This window comes from Bombus vosnesenskii, unplaced genomic scaffold, assembly GCF_011952255.1.
Source record: "Bombus vosnesenskii isolate JDL3184/JDL3185 unplaced genomic scaffold, Bvos_JDL3184-5_v1.1 scf7180000013263, whole genome shotgun sequence".
NCBI classification, from domain to species: domain Eukaryota; kingdom Metazoa; phylum Arthropoda; class Insecta; order Hymenoptera; family Apidae; genus Bombus; species Bombus vosnesenskii.
The window spans coordinates 8,358,820-8,382,139 of record NW_022882923.1 but is presented as its reverse complement, the minus strand read 5'-3'; the positions used below and the strand labels follow the sequence as shown (position 1 = coordinate 8,382,139).

At 47.3% G+C, this 23,320-nt stretch overlaps 1 protein-coding gene across 16 annotated transcripts in view; it reads left to right on the top strand.

Annotated features, from left to right (window-relative positions):
* The window catches only part of LOC117234638 (transcription factor 12), a 106,363-nt gene that overhangs the window by 64,871 nt on the left and 18,172 nt on the right, over positions 1-23,320 (top strand). Inside the window, exon 1 of one of the 16 annotated variants that reach the window (XM_033496112.1) lies at positions 16,452-16,892. The exons of the other annotated variants lie outside the window; for them this stretch is intronic. Coding sequence (XP_033352003.1) covers positions 16,467-16,892 — 426 coding nt within the window. The 5' untranslated portion in view covers positions 16,452-16,466. Of the gene's footprint in view, positions 1-16,451; positions 16,893-23,320 lie in introns of those variants that run through there. 16 annotated transcript variants of the gene reach the window in all.

Here is a 23,320-nt window from a genome sequence, read left to right as displayed (position 1 = left end):
CGTAATAAATCGCGCGCTCTGCCTTTCTTTCCTCTCGTTTCTTGTTGCTCACGGGTGAATATACGCGTGGCACGGGACTCGCGTACGTGTATCGATACCCGCACACTTGCGTGCGTGTGCACACACGCGGCGGCTCCGGCTATATATCCATACGCTCGACTATATGCATATCGATGCGCGTTCGCTCTCGGAATGACTGCGTGCGGTTGATCGGCAAGAATCGCCGCGGTCGAATGCGAAATACGAGTATCGTCCAGTCGGGCTGAAATCGATGGATCAATTCCGAAGGGGCCACGGGGTCGTCTAGACGCTTCCGGCCCGGCCGTAGCCCAAGCTTTCTATCAACCCTCGTCTCCGTCTCGTACGCGAGCGCTATATACGATACGCGATACAAATACGAACGCTCCCGCCGTCGTTCTCACTCGTCTCGAGTGGGTATAGGCTGGAAAACGACGGAAATTTTTGCGTAACGCGCTGCAACGCTGTCGGGCAACATCGTGGTTCTTAATCTTTGACGAACGACCAGCAAGAGTATATGATGCTTCTATGGGACATGGAAGTATACTCATCGCCGAGCCTCGTTGTCGAACCCTTCGATCGTGTTCTCTTCAAGTATGTCGTTGCGAATCGAATATTCGAAGCTTTAACGAGCTGCGCAGCGACAAATATCGCGGCAAATTAGCCAACCGCGGCCGCGTTTCGCGCGACCGTCAAAGTTTTGGCTGCGAAATCTCGGTAATTGCCGACGTGTATCTACGACGCGTATCTACGACGGGTATCAGAGCCGCGGTATTCTGGTCGAAGCTCGGTCGCGGCCTCGCGAGAGGGTCAGAAGACGCGGAGCAAGGTACCGACCCGTAAGATATTTATCTGGCGCTCGCACGCGCCTCGTAAATTCGCGCGCCGCTGAACTTTTATACTTTGCCTTTAATACACTTTGCGCGCACCGGATACGCGGAGGGAGCGGCAAGAGAAAAGAGAGAAGGTTCGCTGGGTCTATCCGCACGCTGTCAAAAAGAGTCGAGCACGAAATAATACTTACGACGTCTGGAACGATTCTCGGAGATCCGCGGCTCGTGCACCGGCTTCGTACGCGTCGCAGCTTTTCTATCGGCGATCGATCCACCCGCAGGGATAAAACTGTAAGCCAGCACCGTTCGAACGTGCGCAACTTTCCCCGAAGATGAAAACCAGTCACCGAGAGGAATGGAATTTCCTGGAAATCAGATTTACCGTTTCGCCCTGTCCATCTTTCTCGTCTTCTTTCCTTCTATTCTCTTCCTCCTTCTCTAATTTGTCATATCTTTTTTCGTAGCATATAAAAAGCGTGCTTCGCTGTATTCTTCCCTTCTATCGTCGTCGTACATATATATGCGTGTAAAAGGTACACGTAGGTTTACATCGAGGTACGTAGACATACGTATGTAGTATATATACGGGAAAAAGTTGATTCAGTCGGACGAAAAAGAACGATTACGGAATGTATCAGTGATTTTTCCGCTGGTCAATTGTTTTCATCGCAAAAATGCCATCGGTTAAAGCGGAGACCGGATAACCGGGAGTCTACCTACCCGTAGCTTTATCCGAGGTGGTTTGATTTGCACATTCTCTGCGTACGTTACAGAGCCACCGGGTTCGTAAAAAAAAAAAAAAGCACGGGATAAAATTGCATTTTTGTGCCACGCAGTTGCACTCCAGCTCGTTCTTTTGCACGCGTTTCGAAAACTCTCGGGATAGGCGAGACTGTTTGCGTAATTGTACCGGGGGATTCGTAAAACGCTCCTCTTTTTGGTCAAGCCTCTCGCCACGCGTTAGAGTTGTACAGGTTATCGACGAACGCGCGTTTGACCGGTGAGAAAAGTCACAATGGGAGGGGTGATAGCGAAATAGCCATTAATTACGAGCACCGGAGCTGCTCTTCCAATTAGCTCGAAAAACCCGCTTTCGTTCTACTCGTTTTTCCTCTCTCCGTCCCGTTCTCTTCCTCCAGCGAACTTGTAATTTATGACTCGACTAACAAGCGTTGAGAAGAAGAATCGCACGCGAACCGATAGCTTGTAGGACGACGTTTTAACCGCATCGACTTTTCCTTCTCTCGACCGTTTTAATTAATCGAAGCTGCCGCGTGCACGAATCCGACCGAATTCCTAGGGTAATCGTCTAGAGGATGAAAAAAACCGATCGACGAAAGGATTACGCCCGACGACGAGGACGCGGCCAGCTTATTTTTAACACGGTATATAATCTTCGCAACGGGGGTGCGTTGCTTCGTGATCGGCTTTGTGCACCCCTTCTCCAATATTTTTTTCCTTTCCCTTTCCGCCTCTGCTCCGCCTATCCTCGTACCAATCGAAATCCGCTTCCACGCGTATAATTCTATCGGTCGATCAAATAATCGAAACGCTTTAAACCCTCTCTCGCTTTTCTTTCTATCCACCCTTTGTATCTTGGAGTGGCGGCGGCTCCGTGGCGCGACGTATCAATCATCGTGCCGGGTTTTCACGAAGCCTCGCAACGAACCGGAGAACCAAGCCGCTAACTCTAGCCACCCGTTCTTTACAAATAACATCGCGTCGCGAGTTACGGTTGAATCATAGAAAATTCATCCCCCGAGGTCTTACACCCTTCGCCGCACGGACGTGTAACTCGTCCCGGAACATATTTTCCACGTTAACCGCCGCGTACTCCATACCGATACGAATTATTCGCGTGATCGTACCCCTTCGGTAACAGCGTTACGCGGAATCGACGTAGCAAGCAATTAAAAGGGTGTAATTTCTGAAACTCTGGCGTCATGGCGAAGGTTGCTGAATTATTTTTTTATATAGAACAATTACGCAGCCTTATAATCCTGGAACTCGGAACGCAATTTTTAACCCTCGAACGACGCACGATTCTACTTACGTGTAGCGAAATCGTCATCGTTAGGGCCCCCAAGAAACGCAATCGTGGGAAATAGACGAGAAATTACAGGATAAATTATGGCATTGTTATTCTGCCTGAGAATTAAACGTTAACATCGAAGTTTCATCCCGCGGTGTCCAAATAAGGAGTTCGATTTCTATCTAGCGCGTTCTCGATTTTCCATTTTCCACGCGTACCGCTCCACAACGTTCGATCGTTCTAAAGCATTTGGCAAGGCGTGTCATCGACGACCGTTGGTTAACGCGTGAAACGCGTGTCGGATTTTCCTTCGAAAGTATAATTTACAAGTACGCGCCAAAGGTAACGCTGCGAGGCAGTCGCGCAGTGGATGCGCCGAATTCGGTGAGTTCTCCGGGCCTCGTAACTCTTCGTGTTCCTTCTTTCTCTCAACGGAAAACGTTGCTACGTGTTGCTACATCGGCCAAGGGCCAAGAAGGGAGGAATCGGTGCGTGTTACACGGACTCCCCAGCTTGTTTGCCGCTGCTTGATTCGCTTGTGTTTGTGGAGGGAGCCGATGAGGGGCGGGGTACGATGGTTAGAGGGGCAGGAGAGGGTGAGTCAAGGTGCTGGGTAGTTGAGGCATTATAGTGCCGCTACAAATCATAGGGCAGACCCCTGCCACTCGGGGTACGTCTGCGTGCGTTCGTGTGAACGTGCGTGTGCGCTTGGAAACGTCGGTGTAACGGTGGAAGGGTCGCCTGACAGTGGGACGTTACACGCTCCGTGTACTGTATATTCCGTTGGTGCAAGTAGGGGTGGCGCACCCCCGAAAACTGCCACCCCACGAAGGCCCTCCGGGATTGGTGTACACGTCGTTACTACGTGTCCCCTTTCGCCCCCTTTCTCTCTGCTCGCCACGCTGTTCCTCCCTTCGCCACACTTTTTTCCCGTTCGTCTTACCGAGCGTGCATCCGAGCTTCTCGAATTTTCTGACGTCATCGATCTCGCCACGCGAAATAAAAGCAAAAGCGATCGCCGCGATTTATTTGCTTCTTCGTTTATTTATTAGTAGTACGTTTTTTAACGAACCTTTCCGACGACGAATTTCCTTCGTTACGTTAGATTTACAAAAATCGTCCTGCTCGAATAGCAGGTGCGTTCTTTCAACGTTTCTCGAATGCGTTTGTCGCCAACAGAATTCGTGGTACTTTCTTCGATCTGTAGCTCGTGTTGTAAGAAAATTACGTCGGTTACCAAACGATGCAACAGATATAAACATACGATACGTATAAAATCCAACGATCTATATCGGCCACGTTCGCGATATTATCAACCAATAGTTTCATCCAAGGCACGTCGTGACGGTCGAGACACGCTATGAACTCGAGCGAAAGATGAATTATCGAGCTTCTAAGAGGCTAATATAACAACGTTACGCTTGTTTTATTTATTTTATTTGGAGTTGCGCGAGTCTTCCTATACGTTTTGCCTCGGCCGAGAGGAGATTATCGATCGCGGGGAAAATAATCACGCGCGCGAAAATCGCGACTCCGTCGAGATCGAACGATACGATAGTCGGCAAATTTATGAAACGGCTGACCATTATCTCTCCGCGTAACAAATTCATATACGTCCGCGATAGTATTTAATTCCTCGACGGGGAGTTAATTAAGTCGAGGTCGGTCGCGTTAATGGATTCGCCGATGCGCTTAATCGCAGAATAATTTAGCGACACGAAGCGGAAGGAAATTTGTCCGGAGCTTCCGCGAGTCGCGTGGAAATCAGAGACAGATACCGTCGGTCGAAAACTCGATTTTCCTCTCGTTTTGCCCGCTATGATTTCTCTCGGCTGACTATAAACGCGATATGCTGGCCGAGAATTCGAAGGTCTTGGACAGTTTGATCAGTTTATTGGTATACCGGCCGTACGGGGCCGTAAACCCGGCGAAGATCAACAAGAAGACGAATTTATGGCGAAGACCGCGCAGGGAAAAAGCTAACCCCTCGTCTTTCGTTCTTGTAGCGACTAGGAAAATTGCTGGAAAGTTGAAACCGTTCGAATTTTTGAGGCTCGTGCTTGATTTTTTGCTGAAACTTATTACTATAAATACTATATACGTATACGTTATCCAACCAACCAAGTATCAACGAGGCAGCTAAAAATAGTAAGCGAATATTTTACATCGAAACCTCGACGATCCGTCGAAAAAGAAATTACTCGTTAAATATTCGCTAATAAGACCGGCGAACATATAGCTCTCGATACCTTGCTCCTAACTTTTCAAATAAAACGAAATAAAACCTTCGCGCTGCCCCTAAATCCTCGTTCGCTAATTCACTCCCCTAAATTTAACACCAACGTTCGGGGTTTCAATTACTCTCATCGTTATTCGTTACTTAGAATTAGAAAAAATCGTACAGAGGGAGATGCGAGGGATAAAATTGCGTTCGGAGAGTGAAAATTGAAAGCCACTGACTAGGTTGGTAGACTTCTGGATTTAGAGGGATCCCCATGGTGGTTGAGCTGCCTACTTTACCAACCGATCGGGACGAGTTATTAAATTTTTAATGCGTCTAAGTTGGTACAGTGGGGAGTCTCGACAAGCCTCGTCCTCTCGTTCTCGCCCCCTACCACCTATTCTCTCTATCTCCTCCCCCTGTGAGCCACTCGAGCCGACGATTCAACCCCTCTCCGTTGTACGAGTATCGGAGTAACGGAGGGTCGTCCACCGAGGAACTGAACACGAGGGTGAGCGAGAAAGGGGACCAACGAAGACCGTTGTGTGTTGTCTGTCGCAATAAATTTATGAATTGTTCCCAATTACACGGAAGCTCGTGGCCAATCGCGTTAACTCCCTCGTCGGCTAACGGAAATTCACCCTCGCCTTTTTCTGGCCACTTACCGACGCCGCGTAAACACGTCCGTGGGATTTACGAAGAGATCAAAGGAATTTATACGACGATTTCTCCATCTTCTCTGGGCATCTCGATCGAATGAAACAAATCGGACAAAGGGCTTACAACGTCTTAAGGAAATTTCTTTCTATCGGAGCATTTGAAACTTTCTATGAATCTTCTGTAGCTACGCAGGATACGTTACACGAGTACAGTTGTGTCTGAAAATAAGCAACGCGCTCGGGATCGATCGGTTGCGTATTAGTTGCGAGTCGGGTAGTACCGTTCCGTTTGACTTGCTTCTCGAACGTCATAGCGACGAATCAAAAAGTGATCGACTGGGCAACATATAACGCGTCAGGAACGCCAAATATTAATGCGAGAAAGCATCAGGCATATGTTCTATTCGTCTTCTGCCAAACGATGTCGCTGTTCGTTCGACCGCAAAAATTTATGGTCCTTCGCTTTTACTCGCCTCTCTGTCAACGAGTTCGAACAAAGGAGAGAAACGGGACGGTGAGTTGCCTATTTCGAGAAAAGAGCTGTATACCCGTATCTAATTATCGATGTCACGCAAGAAGAAGGTTCGATTTTCCTAACGATAAAGAAATACGATTGGACGAAAAACGCGCGAAGGAACGTCGGAGGGTTAACGATCGGTGGAAAAGCTACGGTAAATTGTTTTCTTCTCTATCGGTCGGAGATGTCGGTCTTTTCGTCGAATTTTCGTCCAACGTTATTCCAGATTACAAACTCGTGACTCACGTAACTCGATAGACGGGAGATAGTTGGCTGATGACCGTGCGTTCTCATTAAACACTTGACGCGGTGTCAAGTGACATGGCTGTCAAGGATTGTTTGCATGTCGTGTGTCAGGCTGAACACCTTCGTGCAAAAATTCCGATTATTTTAACGAATCGATCGATGGCCGGTGTGCAGACTCCGCGGAGATGGTTTCACCGTTCCGGGAATTTCAGTAGATTGAAATACAGTAGAACATCCCATATCCAAACTGAATACTCTGATCTAATTCTAGTTCTACTAGCCGAACAGAATAGCTACTAGTAACAGATGCCTTCTCTCGCACTAAACTAACTTTACGCGTTGTTACACGTACGACGCGTGTCTCATATTTGCAATCGGAGAATGTACAAATATACGATGTATAAGTGACGCTACCGTAGAGACGCAAGTGGAAGCATTATTTTTGACGGTCTTCTCGCCGGATAGGCGCAACGCTACTATCGTTCTTCCCACGCAGGAATCTCAGTACTTAGGCGTACGACTGGCTACGCGAAAAATCACGTGTCGGAGGTGTGCTACGGCTGGCGAAGAATGACGTCAGCCGTCAGCAAGAGTGTCGTATGTCGTATAACTGCACACAAAATTTCATGGAAAGCCAGCGCCACACGATTCCCGACAATCGCGTTCCTCCGCGATTAAAGTTGTTCCAATTTCCGCTGGAAAACTCGTCGCGCCTCTGCAACGAGGTCGACGGTTATTCGGTGCTTCTCTCCCAACCGGTGAAAAGCGATGTCGGAGAAAAAGCTCGTCGGAGTGGGCGGGCCAGAACCGCTTCAGTCGATGAACGAGAGAGAACTCTGGAACGCGATTGATAGGAGGGGGAGGGAGGGGGGGGGTCAGGCGTTTGGAAAAGCGGCGAAGTGGCCGTGGTTTTAATTGCAGTTTAACGAGCCTTTGATGAAAACGCGCATCGCGTAATGGTTAATCTTCATTTGGCCGGGCCCCTGGAAATTTATTGTTCTCGACGATGATGGTACAAACCACTGTTAAATAACAATTACAACGCGACGAGGGAAAGCAGCCACCGAAATGCCCGTGTAACGTCAACCGGCGGTAATTTAACTGCCGCCTCCATAAACAATCGTAGCCAGAGCCATAATTATTATTGTACAGGTCGGACCAGAGAGAGGCACATTGTATGCGCGCCACGCTGCGACAGTTAAATCGCCATCGTTAAATGTCCAGCTTTACGAGTGTCGTTGAATCGACGTTCTCTTCGTTATCGCCATAGTGGACTCCTCCCCTTCTCGCGCCCCTCCCTCTTCCACTCCCCCTCCCTTTTTTCTATTTTTTTTTCTTCCTCCGTTATCGAACTTGTGCGTCACCCGATGCGTGGGCACTTCCGGCCGCTGTGTCCGAGAATCGCGGAAGCGTTCCGCGAACGTGGCTTTAGAGATCGACCATATGTACCGTGTATCGTTGCGCCGATCGAAAGTCAGAGGGGGTAACTTCCGCTCGACGAGGGTGGCTTTTTCTCTTTTCGTAGCAATTAACGCGTCCTGGTTCGGCAGGAAGTCGTCAGATCGATGCGTTAGATATTAACGCGTCGCGTAGAGGGGGAATCCATTGGCGGTGGAAAGGGAACGTACCTGCTCAGACGTATCGTCGATCGTCGAAACGAACGTTTGGGATATCGATGTTACGCTAGAACCTTGTTTATCCGCTATTTCGTTTATGCGAACAAGTTAATGCTCACTGTCAGCTTCAGATACTACATCGTATATGTAATCGTATCCGAGTTTCTATTATTCGAACTACGATCCAACGTAACTTGAGTTATATCTACGTATTTATGTAGGAACGGGTAGTTTCACTACGAATTTTAAGTCGAACGGATCTTTGCAATCAAATTCTTACCATATCATTACGACACGAAATTTATCGTATAATTTCTTCCTATTTTCCAGCAAATTGTCCCCACATTTCCCACATTCTCGCCTCATGAAACTACGAGAAAGTCGTAATGCCTGCCAATAAAAACGTAATCTAGAATCGTTTTCCTCTTTCTTTTCTCTTGAAAAAGTGAGCACAGGCGAATGCATGACTCGCGAGTCGACTTAGCTCATCGAATGGCAGTAATCTCGCGTCCTTGGAGGCATCGAGCCGACGACGATGATTTCCCTGTCCCTCGATACCCCGATGTCGACTTTTCCGTTATCCGGAAAATGCCCGTTACTTCCGGTTACCTTGAACGTCGCCACGTGCAATTAGATCGTTCTACGTGTAATCGTTTCCCTGTATGTCGTTTCTAATTAAAATTCCTTCGTTTTGTTTCAGGTAAGTGATGGAGTCGCAGTCGCGGAGCATTTGGCTCTCTCAGTTGCTTTGTTCGACCGGAGAACAGAGGAAAGTCAGTTGGATTGATTCGATGGTAAAAGGGGGAAGGGTGTTGATAAGTAAAAGGGGAAGGAAAGGACTGGAATACGAAGGTGACGAAGAAAGAAAGGTACATTCCGTGGATATGACGAGGATCAAAGGAAACCTATAGAGCCGACGCAAGCGGAAAGCACGTGGGCAGTCAGTCGCTAACAATCGTAAACAGGCGTGCTTAATTCATTCAACTTTCTAGCACCGCGCCTACCTAGCTGCCTGTCGCCCCGATATTTTCCACGTTCCCCGCGGAAATGTTTGTCATTCGCGTTTATGCTGTTTCTTTATTCAGCTGCCGCGTAATATGCAGCCATTTTATGTGTTTACCTAGCCGGATCGTTAATCTTTGACCGTTCCTCGTGAAACGATCTGTAAATCTCGTCCTAGAAATCGTACGACGAAATCGTCTACGCATCGGGAGACTCGTAAGTCCGACTTTTATAGTCGCGCGTCGATACGATATTTATATCGTTCATCCGTGACACAGGAAACGAGTTCATCCTTCTTTCCATCCGAATTCATTCGAGTCTGCTAATCGGATCGTTTTTTAAACAGAAGCATGCGAGCTTCGTTACATTCGCGTGTACGTTCACTGCTTCGGAACATTCGCGCGTTCTTTTCATCGTGTCGCAGCTTCCCGGACGTGAATAGGACCTTGACCTTTGAAGCCGCGATTCGTCGATCGACGTGTCCCTATCGTTCGGTCGCTCAGAATTCAGGAAGCTTTCGCAATCGCTGAATCGTGAATGGATTAACGGTACAGAAACACTGTTAGAGAGGAACGCCTTCTAATTGTACGAACCGGCTTATCTGCCGAGGGAATCTCCTTTTCCGGTGTGTCACGCGATATCGGTAAATTTCAGGGCCGTAGTTGGTCCCAACCAAATTCAGCGGGATCGTTGAATCGACCGCGTGCTATTTTTTCGCCCGATCGTCGACGCCGTGGGTCGCGTGGATCGTCCGAACCGAAAAGTCAGCTGCAAAGGATCGGAACTGACAATTAAAGCTGGACGCGCGGTGCGGTTCTTATGGCGCACCTTGTTCAAACACCTTTTGAACGTTGCACTGCTCGTCGATACAACGGTGTCGGTACTTCCGTATCTTAAAATGCAATCTTGAACTTTGCACGGAATAACGAAACTCGTTGTACGTACATTGGAAGGTGTCGTTGGCGTTTGATACAATAAGCGGGAGATCTGGGAAGGACAGTTTAATGGATCGTTCTCCTTTAATCGGTCGTTGTTTTAATTCGTCGATTAAAAATAATTATCGCCCCTGTTTGTTTCGAGGGTCGACGCGACGCGACTAGAATAGCGTGACGCGCGGTTGTAACTTGTTAACGAGCAAGTTTTACGCAACGAACGCATTGTTTGGTATAAGGTATATCGGTCGGTTTGCACGATTCGGCCAGAGTTATTCAGAGGCGGATCGCGTCTTTCATTCGTGGCCGATAGATTTCTAATTTCGTCGAATAAGGTCAGAAAAGGTGTGCACGTCAGCGTGGTCGTTTTGGTAGCGCGTTCTTCCGACCAGTTTTATTGGCACGTACAACCACGTTCCCAAAGGCGACAGGCAGTCTGGGCCAATTTACTCTTCCCTGATTAATTCTTTCGCCGGCCGAACAAAAGGAGAACGTCCCGTTAGCCGATCCGCCGTTGTCTCTTCGTACTAGAACTTCCAGTTGCCAAGACTCTTTCAGACGACTTTCGGCTAAAACTCGTTGGTCTTATCGTCGCTGTTTTCAACTCTTACCGCGTAAACCTACGATAGCTGACAAAAGTATTTTACGATAAACAATCCGGATATTGGATAGAGGAAACACTAAGAAGTTTCGTTCCGCGAGCTAAGTATACGAGTATCGTGACTACAAAAATTAGAAATACCGTAAAAATGAAACGCAGAAGCTGATTAAAGAAAACGCCTTACTAGAAAGTAAGGATACGTTTGCGAAGCCACTGTGACAAAATATTATTTTATCCAGATACTCTGTATTTCTCGGATTGCTCTCGGTTATTTCCCCTTCCACGAGCTGCTGTCGCTGCCTGAAGAACGGCGTTACGTTGTCGACGGCGGCAGGCAGTCTGGCCAGTTTACTCTTCGGTGGCTAGTCCACCTCTCTTCTTAGTACAGCCGTCCTCCTCGCATCCGCTCTTTCTTTCTCTATCGTCTATTTGCCGAGCCGCGTAGCACGATCACCTCTCGGGGCCCCGTCCTTGTCGCGCACCTCTCAGGTACGCGAATCGTACCTGCACGCGCGTGCACTACACGTCGTTCGTGTACCTCCCTCGTTTCTCTTCTACTCCTCCGGAGTCCTTTAAAACCGGTACAGTACCGGTAGAAAAGCATCGGTCCCGAACACTCCCTTCTTCGTCCTCTGCTTCCTGCGAGCTTTCTCGTGTCGTTTCTCGAGACCTTCGTCTTTATTCTCTACCCTCCCCTCGACCGCCTCTCGTTCGCCTCTCTCGGCGTCTCGGACGCTGCAGCGTTTTATCGTTTCCTCGTTTCGTCCCGAGGACGATATTTCACCCGAGCGAATCGAATCTGTCCGAAGATCGTCCGTGTCTCTTTCTCGGATCGCGAGCCGACACCGGAGAAGTTAATCCGCGCACGTACGATTTATTTTTTCGCAGCCGATTGGACAGAAACGCGCAATTTCGTTTCTGGCGAAATCATCTATCGGCTGTATAATATACTTTTTTTTTTGGGAAACTAGCGTTAAGAAAGAAGAAGCGAGAGAAAGTGCTTCTATAGATACGAAAGCGTAATTGTCTTTATTAGCTTTGCTCGCGTCTCACACGAGCATTGCGGTTAACGAGTTTAGTTTCTTCTTACGACTCTTTTCTAGATGTTCGTGGAAAAAAGAATTCCGTAGCTGGTAGGGTTCGAACGAGTTACGTACAGTGGCGTGGCTCGCGGTACGGTGTAACACGAGCGTGTCGCGATTCGAAAGGGTACGTTGTCGCGAGCAAACATCGACGGATATCTAGGTGAAGGTGTACGATTAGGCATCTCGCGGACCGTGGCACGGGTAGGTACTAGTTTTCGTTGAGCAACCGCCAGTCGATTCTGGAGCGCGTTGGCTGCTCGATTACGCATGCCGATTCCCCTCCTCGCTCGCGTCCTGTCGTTTTCCACGCGAAATCCCGCGGACGATTTTCTAGCTGTCGCTAGCGTTACGTAAACGCTTGGCTTTTTTCTCGATTTATAGATACCGGTATCGTGGGTTGCGATTCGCGGTACGAGCGATGTTGAAAAGATTCTACGATTCGAAATAAGAAGTTAACGATAAGAAAGTTGCGTTGGAAGCTTCGTCTTTTCTTTCTTTTTTTTTTTTTTGCTCTTGTTTATTATGGTCAAAGTTATGGTCATAAATGATCGTAACTCGCGGCGGTATCTTATACGAGCAAGCAAGTACATACCATTGACGTATTAATGATTCGATTCAAAGATATTAATATAAGTAACGTTTGAGAGAGGAAAAAAAAAAAAAAGAAATAGGAAATGTCCCAACGACGAGACCTTTGAGCGAAAGTACCTATACGTATATATAGAATTATTTGCTAGCGTTATTCTACCAATATCCAGGAACTAGTCAATCCTCTAAGTAACAACAAATATAAAGAAATACGACGTCATACCGATCTAGTCAGTCAAATTCGTGAAAAGAATAAAAATTTGCGAATCTCGTTTACACAGCTGTTTCTATCAAGGTTGCTTTCATTGATTGGCTATTTAAAGATAGGAAAACACGTCGATTCGATGATAAAATATTCCACGAGGTTTTAGAAAAAAAAAAGATAAAGCGACGATTTCGACGTTTTTACGCGAGGTTGATCGACGTCGATATTTTTGGCTATCCAACGGCCTCCTTCGTTTCACCGATATTTGACAGGTTGCTTGGACTTGCACTGGCCTGTGCATTCGCTTTCCTACCTGTTGCACGTCGGCCTGGCCAGTTTTTCCTCGGGTTTACCTCCCCCGGATGCCGTGACCCGCTCGACGCCGCGGGGGTGGTAACGCGGGCTCGCATTTTTTTTCCCAAGACTACTGAATTTCTATATAATTTCCAGTCTCTATCGAAATTCTAAGTCAAGTCGAATATTCGAATAATCAAACCAATTATCGTTACGCGAACCCGATTCTCTTTCCTTCGAGCGATTCCCTGTTCTCGAAACTGACGAAGAGCTAACTCGTCACTCGGATAACAATTTCTTTACCACGAGAGATCTTAAAATTTTTAACATTTTCGTTGCCAATAAATTCAGTCGTATTCGCATTCGCGAAAATTAAATTTTAATTACAGAGATTGGTCTGGATATGGAAAAACCTAACGGTCGCAACGGTCCAGTTAAATCGTGCAAGTGCAGTGGTAGAGTAAGAATCTTGTAGCTTTGTTTCATTTTCGTAGAAGAATGCGTGAATAAGACGGTAGTTTCTGTCTCGAGAAGAATCGATTCCCCGACGCACGGAAGTCGGGACAAAAGAGCCGATTCACCGGTGGCGGCCTCCTTCCTAATCCTCACAAAGCGCCTCACGTCGCCACGAAGTCGAAGTTTACTTTTCGTGCTCAAACATAACTCCGGGCCTTTCGGAAGTGGGGGGTTAAACACACATAATCCACCGTTTTCCGCCGTAACTCGTAACTCCCGCTCGTATTTTCTCTCGTTCCTCTCTTTCTCGGTCCCCTCTGCCCCCGGACTTCGTCCCATCCAGGGTCCCTCGCGGTCCCTCCGCTCCGTCAACGAACTATTTCTGTAGCTCTGTGCGCGCCACGCGGCAACGAGAGATGCAACGATGCACGCGAGCACTTTCGAACTGGCGAACGCGAGTATGCGCGACCGTGTTTCAACGGGAACGCCTCGACTTTACTCGTTCGAGGAATTTTAATTCCTCGATGGTTCGATATACGGTTCGTTGATCGACTCGTCGTTTCTTCTTAATATCCGTAGTTTACAATTTTTCTCGTTTAGCGTTAGGAACTAATTCCAGCCAAGTTTCCCTATCGAGCCTCGGTCTCGCCGATCCAGCGAATCCCAATTCGTCAAAGATCGGACCAGGTTCGTTCGTTCGATCGGATCGTCCTTTAGTCTCCGTATTGATAATTTGGACGTTCTTCCGTCGTACAACGTTAGAAAAATTCCAGTTAGGTTTTTCTAGACTTTGTCGGACTGGGAATGCCCGAGGTACTTGACCTCTGGTAAAAACGGGAAGAAACAGGCGATTAAGATATCGCGATTAATGCCCGCGCGGAACGGGAGGGAGCAGATAGCTTGCAGCAAACAACGCCCGCCTCGATGAATCAATATACACTTCTGTTTTTGACGATGCCCAGTGCGGTCCGGAATAAATCTCGCTGTTGGAGCGAGTCCCTTTTCTTCCTCGGAACACTGGAACGTCTCTGTTGATCCGCCGTCGCGTCGGCGAAGAAAAGAACCGGCAATGAGCGGAACGCTTTCGTCTCGTGCGCGACAAGGCTAAGCTCGCGACCACCCACTCTCTCTTTCCGTGATCGTTCTAGGAAATCCTGACGCTTTATAGGAACGAATAACAGCATCCTGAGTATCGCAAAACGATAACGACGAAGATTTACAAAACAATTCATAGATGGAACGATTACGCGAGGATTCGATAGAAAATTCTTCGGTGATCGGCGACCAGACACGACGGAGATCGTCCTTCCGCTTAGTTTCTTTTCATCTACGCCATTAGTTTCGGATTATGACATAGAAAATCGTTCTATCCGCTACCGCTTCTTCTTGGCAGAACAATCAACGAACTTGTGACTTTTTTAACGCATTTGTAGAACTTCGTTTGTCTCGTTACCATGTAGATAGGTACCGATAGCTTGCAACTTGCGATTCGCGAGAACGCACGATCGCTTGGATCTCTCGATGTTTGGAAAATTTGAATCCGTCCGATCCCAAGTTTCATCCGGTGACTATTATTTCTCTCTATGAAGCGGCGTAAGAAAGAAAGAACATGACCGTAAAATTTTTATCGACGTTCGGCCAAGTTGGAGAAACTGTACGTGGCGCGGCGAGCGTAGCGGTGCAACGGACGCGTGTAAACGGGACGACGAGAGTAGAGTCTAGGGCCGAGAGGAGAGCGAGAGAGGGCACACGAGTGCGTCTACATGCACGGAACAAGCACGTTCTCGTGGAGGGGTAACGCTGGACCCAGGCTCCGTGTGGCGCGTAGCTTATGAGCCGAGTAACAAAACCAGTCGTCTCTGTACTGGCTGACCAGCTGCCCGTCGCTTCTTGCCTTCTAATCCTCTGGCGATTGTTTTCGCTTCGATCCTCGGCGACGATCCGTCGTCTCGGCCGCGAAATCGCTCTCAGATACCGTTGCGCGGCTGAATCCCTAATTTAAAGTGATTCGTTCGATCGACGTCGGAACTCGAATCATTCTTCGTGAAATATCGTCGAGATTCGTAAAAATTTCAACTTTTCTCGAAAGTGATGTATCTCTTGGCAGAGAGCAGGTCGAGAAGAAAGAGATTCTATAATGGAACGATTTTATCGGAAACATGGTTTTCATAGTTCGTGAGACGCTTGGCGATCTTTTACATTTTGTGAAATTGTGTTCTCGAAGAATAGAGGCAAATATATCGAACCAAAGTGAGAAGTACATCCACCTTCTGTAAAATTCAAGGCTAGAACTATAAATACGAGGCGAGTAACAGGAAAGAAAATTGTGTAGCGCGATAGGATCGACGAGGGAACAGCGAGATTAGTCGTCATTGGGAAGCTCGAGGAACAGGGTTGCGATACGCGGTGTGTTAACGCGCTCGTGAAAGTCTCGTGCGGCGAAGTGCGCAGAAACGCGAGTGTAAACGCATTGTTCAAAAATAGTCGGCGTGGTGGAGGGCCGCGGAGACTGCGATTCGACGAAAGTCTCGAGCGATTCGAAGAATCCAAATTAAAGGGAACTCGGGAGAGGCACTCGCGGTTTCGCAAACTTTCCTCGCTGATTAATGATCGTCGTTGGGCGCGCGGCGAGCTTAACCGAGTAACGCGAGAAGAAGCGAACGGAGAAACGCGTCGCCTGCGATTCGAGCGATCGCAGTTCCTCCGTGCAGCGATAAATTGAATTAAACGTCGAGACCCTCTCGAGAGAAAGACAAGCGCGGAGAGGATGTCTCGTCCTACGCGAGATTGTTTGTCCTCGCGTTGCGCACGCCGGATACGAATTTATCTCACGATTTTGCACGATTTTCTCTAATACCATTGGCCGCGTGAATAGCTTGTCCCGAGAAGCTTTCGCAAAGCGTTCGAATCGAAAGAATCGATCGATACGACATCGATCGCAGCAAGGGTTTAGCGAATCCATCGACTCTGACGAGCCAAACAACGATGTTAAATACGAATTCGTGCGAAAGAGACGAGCGATCGGTCGACTGTCGATCCTGTTGGCTGGATCGCGATCAACGATAAGGACCAGAGGATGCATCGATCCGCGAGGAACAGAACGTAGATGACTCCTCTGTAAATGTATTGTTCGTATCCCGATTCTCTGCGAAAAATTCAACATGGATCGTAGCTTCGAAAGCAACGCAGACTTCAAGATGAACCAGCAGAATTTTAAACTGAGCGATTTTGGGATCAAAATGGAGCCGTGTTACGCGATCGAGCAGTGCAGCACCGCCTCGAGGTACGCTCAAATCGCCACTGTCCAATCGCAGCGGATGCAAATGAGAACTGGAAGACTCGGTTCAGGAAACAACGGTTCGAGTCCTCTTCGAGTCGGCTGCAATCTTTCTCAGTTACCTTCGAACTGCTCCGCGTTAACGTGCAACAGTCAGCCACGAAGGAGTCCGAATCGATCGCAGAACGTATCCGGGGATCGATTTCAAGCCGCCAGCCCGAACAACTTGTCCGGGAATGTGTTACAGCCGGCCGTCTCCTCGGTCCCATCTCCCGGCTATTGGAACCAGTATGGCGGACAGGAGAGCGGGGTAAACGTCTTAGTAGAGCCGTTTTGCGGAGAATAGCTGGCGCGATGATGTTGCGCGATTTGTCAGGAAACTGTTCGCCTTCGGTCATGCGTGTAATCGACCGTTCAAGCTTTCAAATATCTCTCATCTACGAACACTGTGCCTTCGGATCGTCTTCGCGTCCCTCGCCAACTCAACTCCTCTACGAATTTTCCATTCGAGTTCTGCTTCGAGTCAGATTCTAAACTCGCGGTGTACCCAACTGTGCAGGATTAGAAAGAAGACGAGTTTCACCGAAGAGATGTAAAAGGCGCCACTTAGCCTGCTCATCGGACGACACGGTCGACTCCTTAGAGTTAAGGTTAACCCGATCAAATTCGTACTATTTTCGTCCGCCTTTTATCCGCCTCTACGTGCGATGGATGTGACAATTTTACGATAACCGGTATCGAAGGAAAGTCTCGGGTGGCACAAGACCGGCTGATTAGTCGCAGACTGCATAGGACCGGTTTGGTACTCGTACGTGACTTCCAGCCGACTCGAATCTTTTATTGCACATACCACGTTCTCAGCGTGCACTTGCCGTCGTTTATTCGCGGGGAGATTCAGTGTCGAGCCCGTTGGAAGGGAAAGGATGTCGTTTTTAAGGGTCTCGATGACGTCATACCTGATGATATTCTAGCCTGGAATATTCTAGATCCAGGTTACACCATGGTCGTGTCGCGGTGATTTTTAAACCTAGGATCGTTTAACGTTACCTTTTGACGCTATTAAATCGCGGATTTTCGCGCGAGTTGGTAATTTTGAGAACGTAATTAAAAGGATAACATGTAAGTAAAAATGTGTGTGTTCGCCTACCAATTATGGTAAAAAGCGCTACGCTTTGGATACTCTATATATCTTTCTCACATTAGGTGTATTGCGTGCAATTTCGCATTTTCAATATTTCCCACAAACGCGCAAAAATCACGATAGTGGTGTCTGAAAACGCTAACGAAATTTCCAAAGTTTCTGTGGCGAGTGCTTGGAAGACTTTGGCGAGCCACGGGTACATTTCGAAAGAATTTCAAAGCGGATTTCGTGGCAGGAAGCGGCTCGCAGTCGAAGCTTTAGCCTCGACCTAACCTGATGTGCCGCCACTCGTATCTAATGTTTGTCTCTCCACGTGGAGTCGTATTCACGACGCGTTTCGCTCGTCCAGCTAATTAGTATGTGCCGTGGTGGCACGTATTAGGTGGCGGTCACACTTGCATACGAAAGACGCGCACACACAAGCCACCTCGTTCACCAGTACTCTGTCGACAACGAAAAAATCGCTCGCTGGAATTTGAAGAATCTTCGCACACCGTCCCACTCGTTCTCAGTTTTCTTCGTTCCCACCTTCTCGAGACGTTTGTGATACCCCGCGTTTTGCATTCTAGAGAACCCCTTTCACCGAGCTTGGTCGAGAAAGTTTACTCGAGTAGAAACATTTAGACAATCGGGAAATACGTTTCTCGTAAGATTAATTAAATTATAAGGCATCGTTCGTAGCCCGTTGAAGAATATTTGTCTTGGCCGGCGTAGACACAGTTCCGGTCATTCTACTTCGATCGAAAAAGCCACAAACTTCTCCTATAGGAGTACGAATTCTTTTTATTTAACTCGTCGTTCTATAGCTAATAAAAATAAGCAAAGTTGCGCGAAACGGGGATGGAACGCACGTATCGATCAGAGAAGGCTAGCTAACCCGTCGATTACCGTTTCTCCGACATAACAGACTTTTTACTTCGAAATCTTTTATTCTCGTACCTATTCCTCTGCCTATTAAAATCAGATTACATTTTACTATCGCGAAGAAACCGACCACGACGAAACTAACAAAAATTGATTCGTCTTTATGAACTTTTGACGAACTTTTGATGATAAATTCCACGGTTATAGCAGTTTCTATTTAAAAGACAGTTAATCCGGTTAAAGATAGTTAATCGATAATCGTAGTTATTAACGCGTGTATTCGTCGTTAGCGATAAATAAATACGAGTAGTACTCCGGGGGAATGGCGATTGAACGTGCGTCGGTAGAAGATAATTATATCGATTGGTTGGCGAGATCGTTAAAGTGGCTTTGATCCTCGTGTGTACCACTGTCGTGTACATCGGTCGTCTAGCTCTGGCTGTGAATAAGATTTATATCTCTTAACATAGCTTCTTTCCTTGCCCCGCCCCTCCATCTTGATTTTTCTGGTAAATCGGCGATGGTAACGCGGATCGAAAAATACGACGGATTTATTACCCTGGTAATTCCTCGAACGTTAAAATCGCTCCAGCAGCGAATTAGTTCCCGGAAAAGTGACGCTTCTGAAACGCGTCGACGATATAATTTTCGAATCGTTGAAAGGTTCGAGAACGTAAAAATAAACAAAATTATACTTTAATTAATTATTAAATCGATGGGATGATGCTTTTAACTCTGCTACAGTCCTCGTTTCTTTATCAGCAGAATTTTATTCTCTTTAACTGGCAACAAGATTTTTAACGTCTGAAGAGAAAGTTTATCGCACATCGCGTCAACGACGATTCTTTCGTTCGTACTTGTAAATTTGTTAACGATAGAGGAGTTCGATCGCTTCTAAAGAGAATCGAGAAACGCATCAGGATTAAAATCTGAAATACGCGTCTCGATCCAACTTACGAAAATCTCGGCTTACGTCGGTATAATTTTCAACTCGGCAATTATTATGGAGCGCGATCGTGGTAATATGACGCGATTACGAAGAAAAAAGCGGAATGAAATATTCCGGATCGGGCGTGGTGCACGTCCCACACTGTAGAGTCTCGGCCTGTCTCTCGCCTTTCTATCCTCTGCTCGCAACGTTCTAGCCACGTACTCTAATCGGTATCGGCATCTCTCGATTGTCTCAACTCGAGTCGTTAAAATATCAAGCACGTTTTTTTTTCCTATCGCCTGGAAATGAGCTATGAATTTTTCACGGCATACCGAACACGTTTCCTCGTCGCTGGACAGAAAAACTTGCTCGTTAAGCGTCTATATTGAACGAATCGTCTCTCGGATCGGGAATACATCTGCGCGAAATGTCCTTTTTCTTTTTTGTGAAACTTTGTTGTCGCGGTCGCAATTACGAAACGTTTTCCACGAAAATGTAGTCGAAGAAAAACGTAGGCTATTCGCGTTCCATTCCACAAAACGACGGAAAATGATCTCTTTGCGACCTGTCGATCGACGTCCGCTTTGCAAGTGTTTGTTCCGAGGTTGGAAAAGGGCTGGCGAAGATCGAACACGTCGCAAGTGCAACGAACAATCCGCGCTATGGGTAAGAGCAACTTTTAATTGCGCGTAACGATAAGTGAAATATTATGGAGGACGGATTGAAACAATAACGATAACAATATCGAGGAAATAAACGTAATTTTTTATTCTTTGCGGTCGGTGGAGTCGGACGAAGAATAAATTTTCGTGGAACCGGTGGCCCGGAGAAAAGTTAAATAGGGGTGGAAAAGTGGGCGGGTGGAAGCCTGGAGCCTGAAGGGAATCGCTTTATTTTCAAGGAAAAAGTTCTCCCTTTGAGACTGGCGAAAAAGGACGGGGTCCGGTCTTCTGCCGAGAGCGAGAACGCGATAAGCGATCGTTCGGTATTCCGCGCGCGCGGTGACGAGAGAGGAAAGTTCCCCGGCGCGGAGCGTATATCGACGCGAGCGGAACTGCATGCCTCTTGTAATTCTGCGCGGCCGTCGTCTTTTATGCAGACTTAAATCACATTCTCGAGGAATGAGTCGACCCTTCTCCTCGGAAGAGGAGAAACGCTCGCGTTTGGTCGATTCTACCGGGTGATTCGATTCCGAGTTCTGCCGCTACCGTGTACCTAGGCAGCTGGTCGACAACGACGCGACGCGACCAGGCGACTCGCTCGATCCCCTATCGATTTGATCCTTTTGCGGGAGGCTGACTTTACATGGATTTCAATCGCATTCTGATTCGGTGAGTCAATCTCTGGAACCAAGAAAGAAACTCTCTCGTATCGACGAATACGTTTGCCACTCTGCGTTGCTAGTCGTTTTTATCGCCGGGAAGAAAACCGCGGCCCGTTTAAGTTCGGAGAGATATTTACTGGGAAATTGATTCGAGCGGAACACGAATTGCGTTGCGTGGTGAATCGTATTTTCGTGCCAAGCGAGCACTAATTTAGCATCCGAACGAAACTTCGTTCGCCGCGGGCCAGGCTTACCATGAGTTAAGCTCGTCGTAACCTAGATTCGCCGTAGACGAGGATCCACCGTGTAGATCGCTCCTGTCTACGTCTACCTCGTGGATATTAGGCGTTCCGTATCGCGTTCGAGCTAATAGTTTAGATTCCGCCGTAGCCCAATTTCTCCATAAACCAACCTCGTCAACCGATCAGATATAGGCCAATCTAGATTTCCTATAATTTTGACGCGGGCCACGCGTGCGGGATGCCTTATAACGTAGTAGCACTGCGACAATCGGATTCTGCGTAGTCCACGTAACCCGTAACTTATACCTACGACCGTTTACCCACTGTGTAATATAGCTTTAGTATAATCTAGGTTCTAGGTAATCTAGCTCTACCTTTACAACGTAGGACACTGTGTAGCGCGACGTTTCCGATAACGTTGCTAGATGCGTATTTATCGTAAGTTGGATTTAGAGTAACGCTGGAACCACGCAATCCGCATTTCCAGCAACGTAAAGAAGTCGCGTACACGCATCACGCGCTCAAAATTTTACTTGACAGCGTCTCGCCGCCTAGGTCGTTACGTTTTACCTCGTTACGCATTTCCTAGCCTGAAACAGCGTTAAAAACAGCGATGGTTAAGTATACCAACCGGTAGCATAATGTTATCGCAATGATCGGTACTTTTGAAGAAAAAGACAGAGACGAAAAAGCTACTCGTACGTGTATATTTAATACGGAAAACAAACGAAAAGCAGAAGTTGGAGGTATAAGAGTGATTAACGACTTTCTTCTCTTATTCTTTTTTTCCTCGAAAGTATTAGCGAGATACCGTGAATGTAAGCGAGAAGACGCGTGTTAATCGAGGCCTGGACGCTTCACTCGTTAAAAACCGATCACGTAGGCCATATCAGCCAACTAATTGTTGATTATGCAGCCGTTTGTCTTGGCTCTCGCTATATACGCGATAACGATACGCCTAATAAATAATGTAGACGTCGTGGATCTCTAGTCTCTTTTCACGTGCTGCGCTGCTAGCCGAGGCACCCATTCGGAATTACATATGCACACCTGCGCTGTGTGTTCGGAACGTTGTAAACCGACGTATACCTTACGCCCGTGGCGGTTGTATTGGTACCGTTGCCACCGGATCCTCCATCCCGTGTAAACGGCCTTAAGCCTCTTACGTCAGGTTTCCACGAGTGGGTACGCCTGATAATTACCAATTAGTGGGTGCCAATTAAAACGGGAAGCTTTCGATCGTACCGCTCTCGCGATCCTCCAACACCCTTCTTCTCCTTTATCGTCAAGATTTACTCGTCGCCATGAATTTTACCACTCTCCCTTCTTTATTCCCCTCTTTTCCCTCCCCTTCTCTTTCTCCTTCTCTTTCCCTTTCTCTTTCTCTTTCTCTTTCTCTTTCTCTTTCTCTTTCTTTGAACTCCTGTTTACCACGCGTATCGTCGTCGACGCAAGTGGCTCCTTTGTTTGGGCTACCAACTCGAGGTTTACTGTGAAACCGTTTAGTCATCCATTGCCTACAGATACAGAAAAATCTTACGCGGTACGATGTAATTTCACGAGAAATGGCAATTCTGCCTTTCCAGGGTGAAAATAAAAGAGTCTCGACGTTTTTACCGCAATGTACGAATTCATGATTCTATGTGTTTCTGTTTAAGATATTAAACGGAATAATAGCATGAGAAATATAAACATCCAGGATGTTGGCGAGTGAAAATGAAAAACTGCGAGGAGGAAAATATTAGAATTAATTGTTAAACATTCTACAGATAGATAGTCGATATTCGTCAGAGTTAAAGTTAAGTTTATGACAGCGTCAGCACAACAACCGATCAGATGTCGGATGGAATAACGTCTACTAATGAAATCTCAAATATTAGATGGCATTGTATCTCGTGTTTTGCAAAACCGAGGCTCCCTCCGTTTCCGCCTCTTCTTGCCGCAATTTCTTTCTACGATACGATAAAAGCGATTCTGCGAAATCGGAGCCGCAGAACGCAACCAGTCCAGATACCGAATCGCCTTCGTTAAGGAGTGTAAAGTTCGATACTCCGTCTCGAATCCCATTCTCTCGTCTTCCCATCGTGCCTGCAATTAAAATTATGCGAAACATCGAAGCACGAAGAAGAAATAGAGGTATACTGGGCGAAGGAGAGGAAAAAAGGGAAGGAAAAGAAGGCTGTCTCAATTTCTATTCGTCGCGGATGTTCGAAATGGCACAACCGGAAGTCGTCCT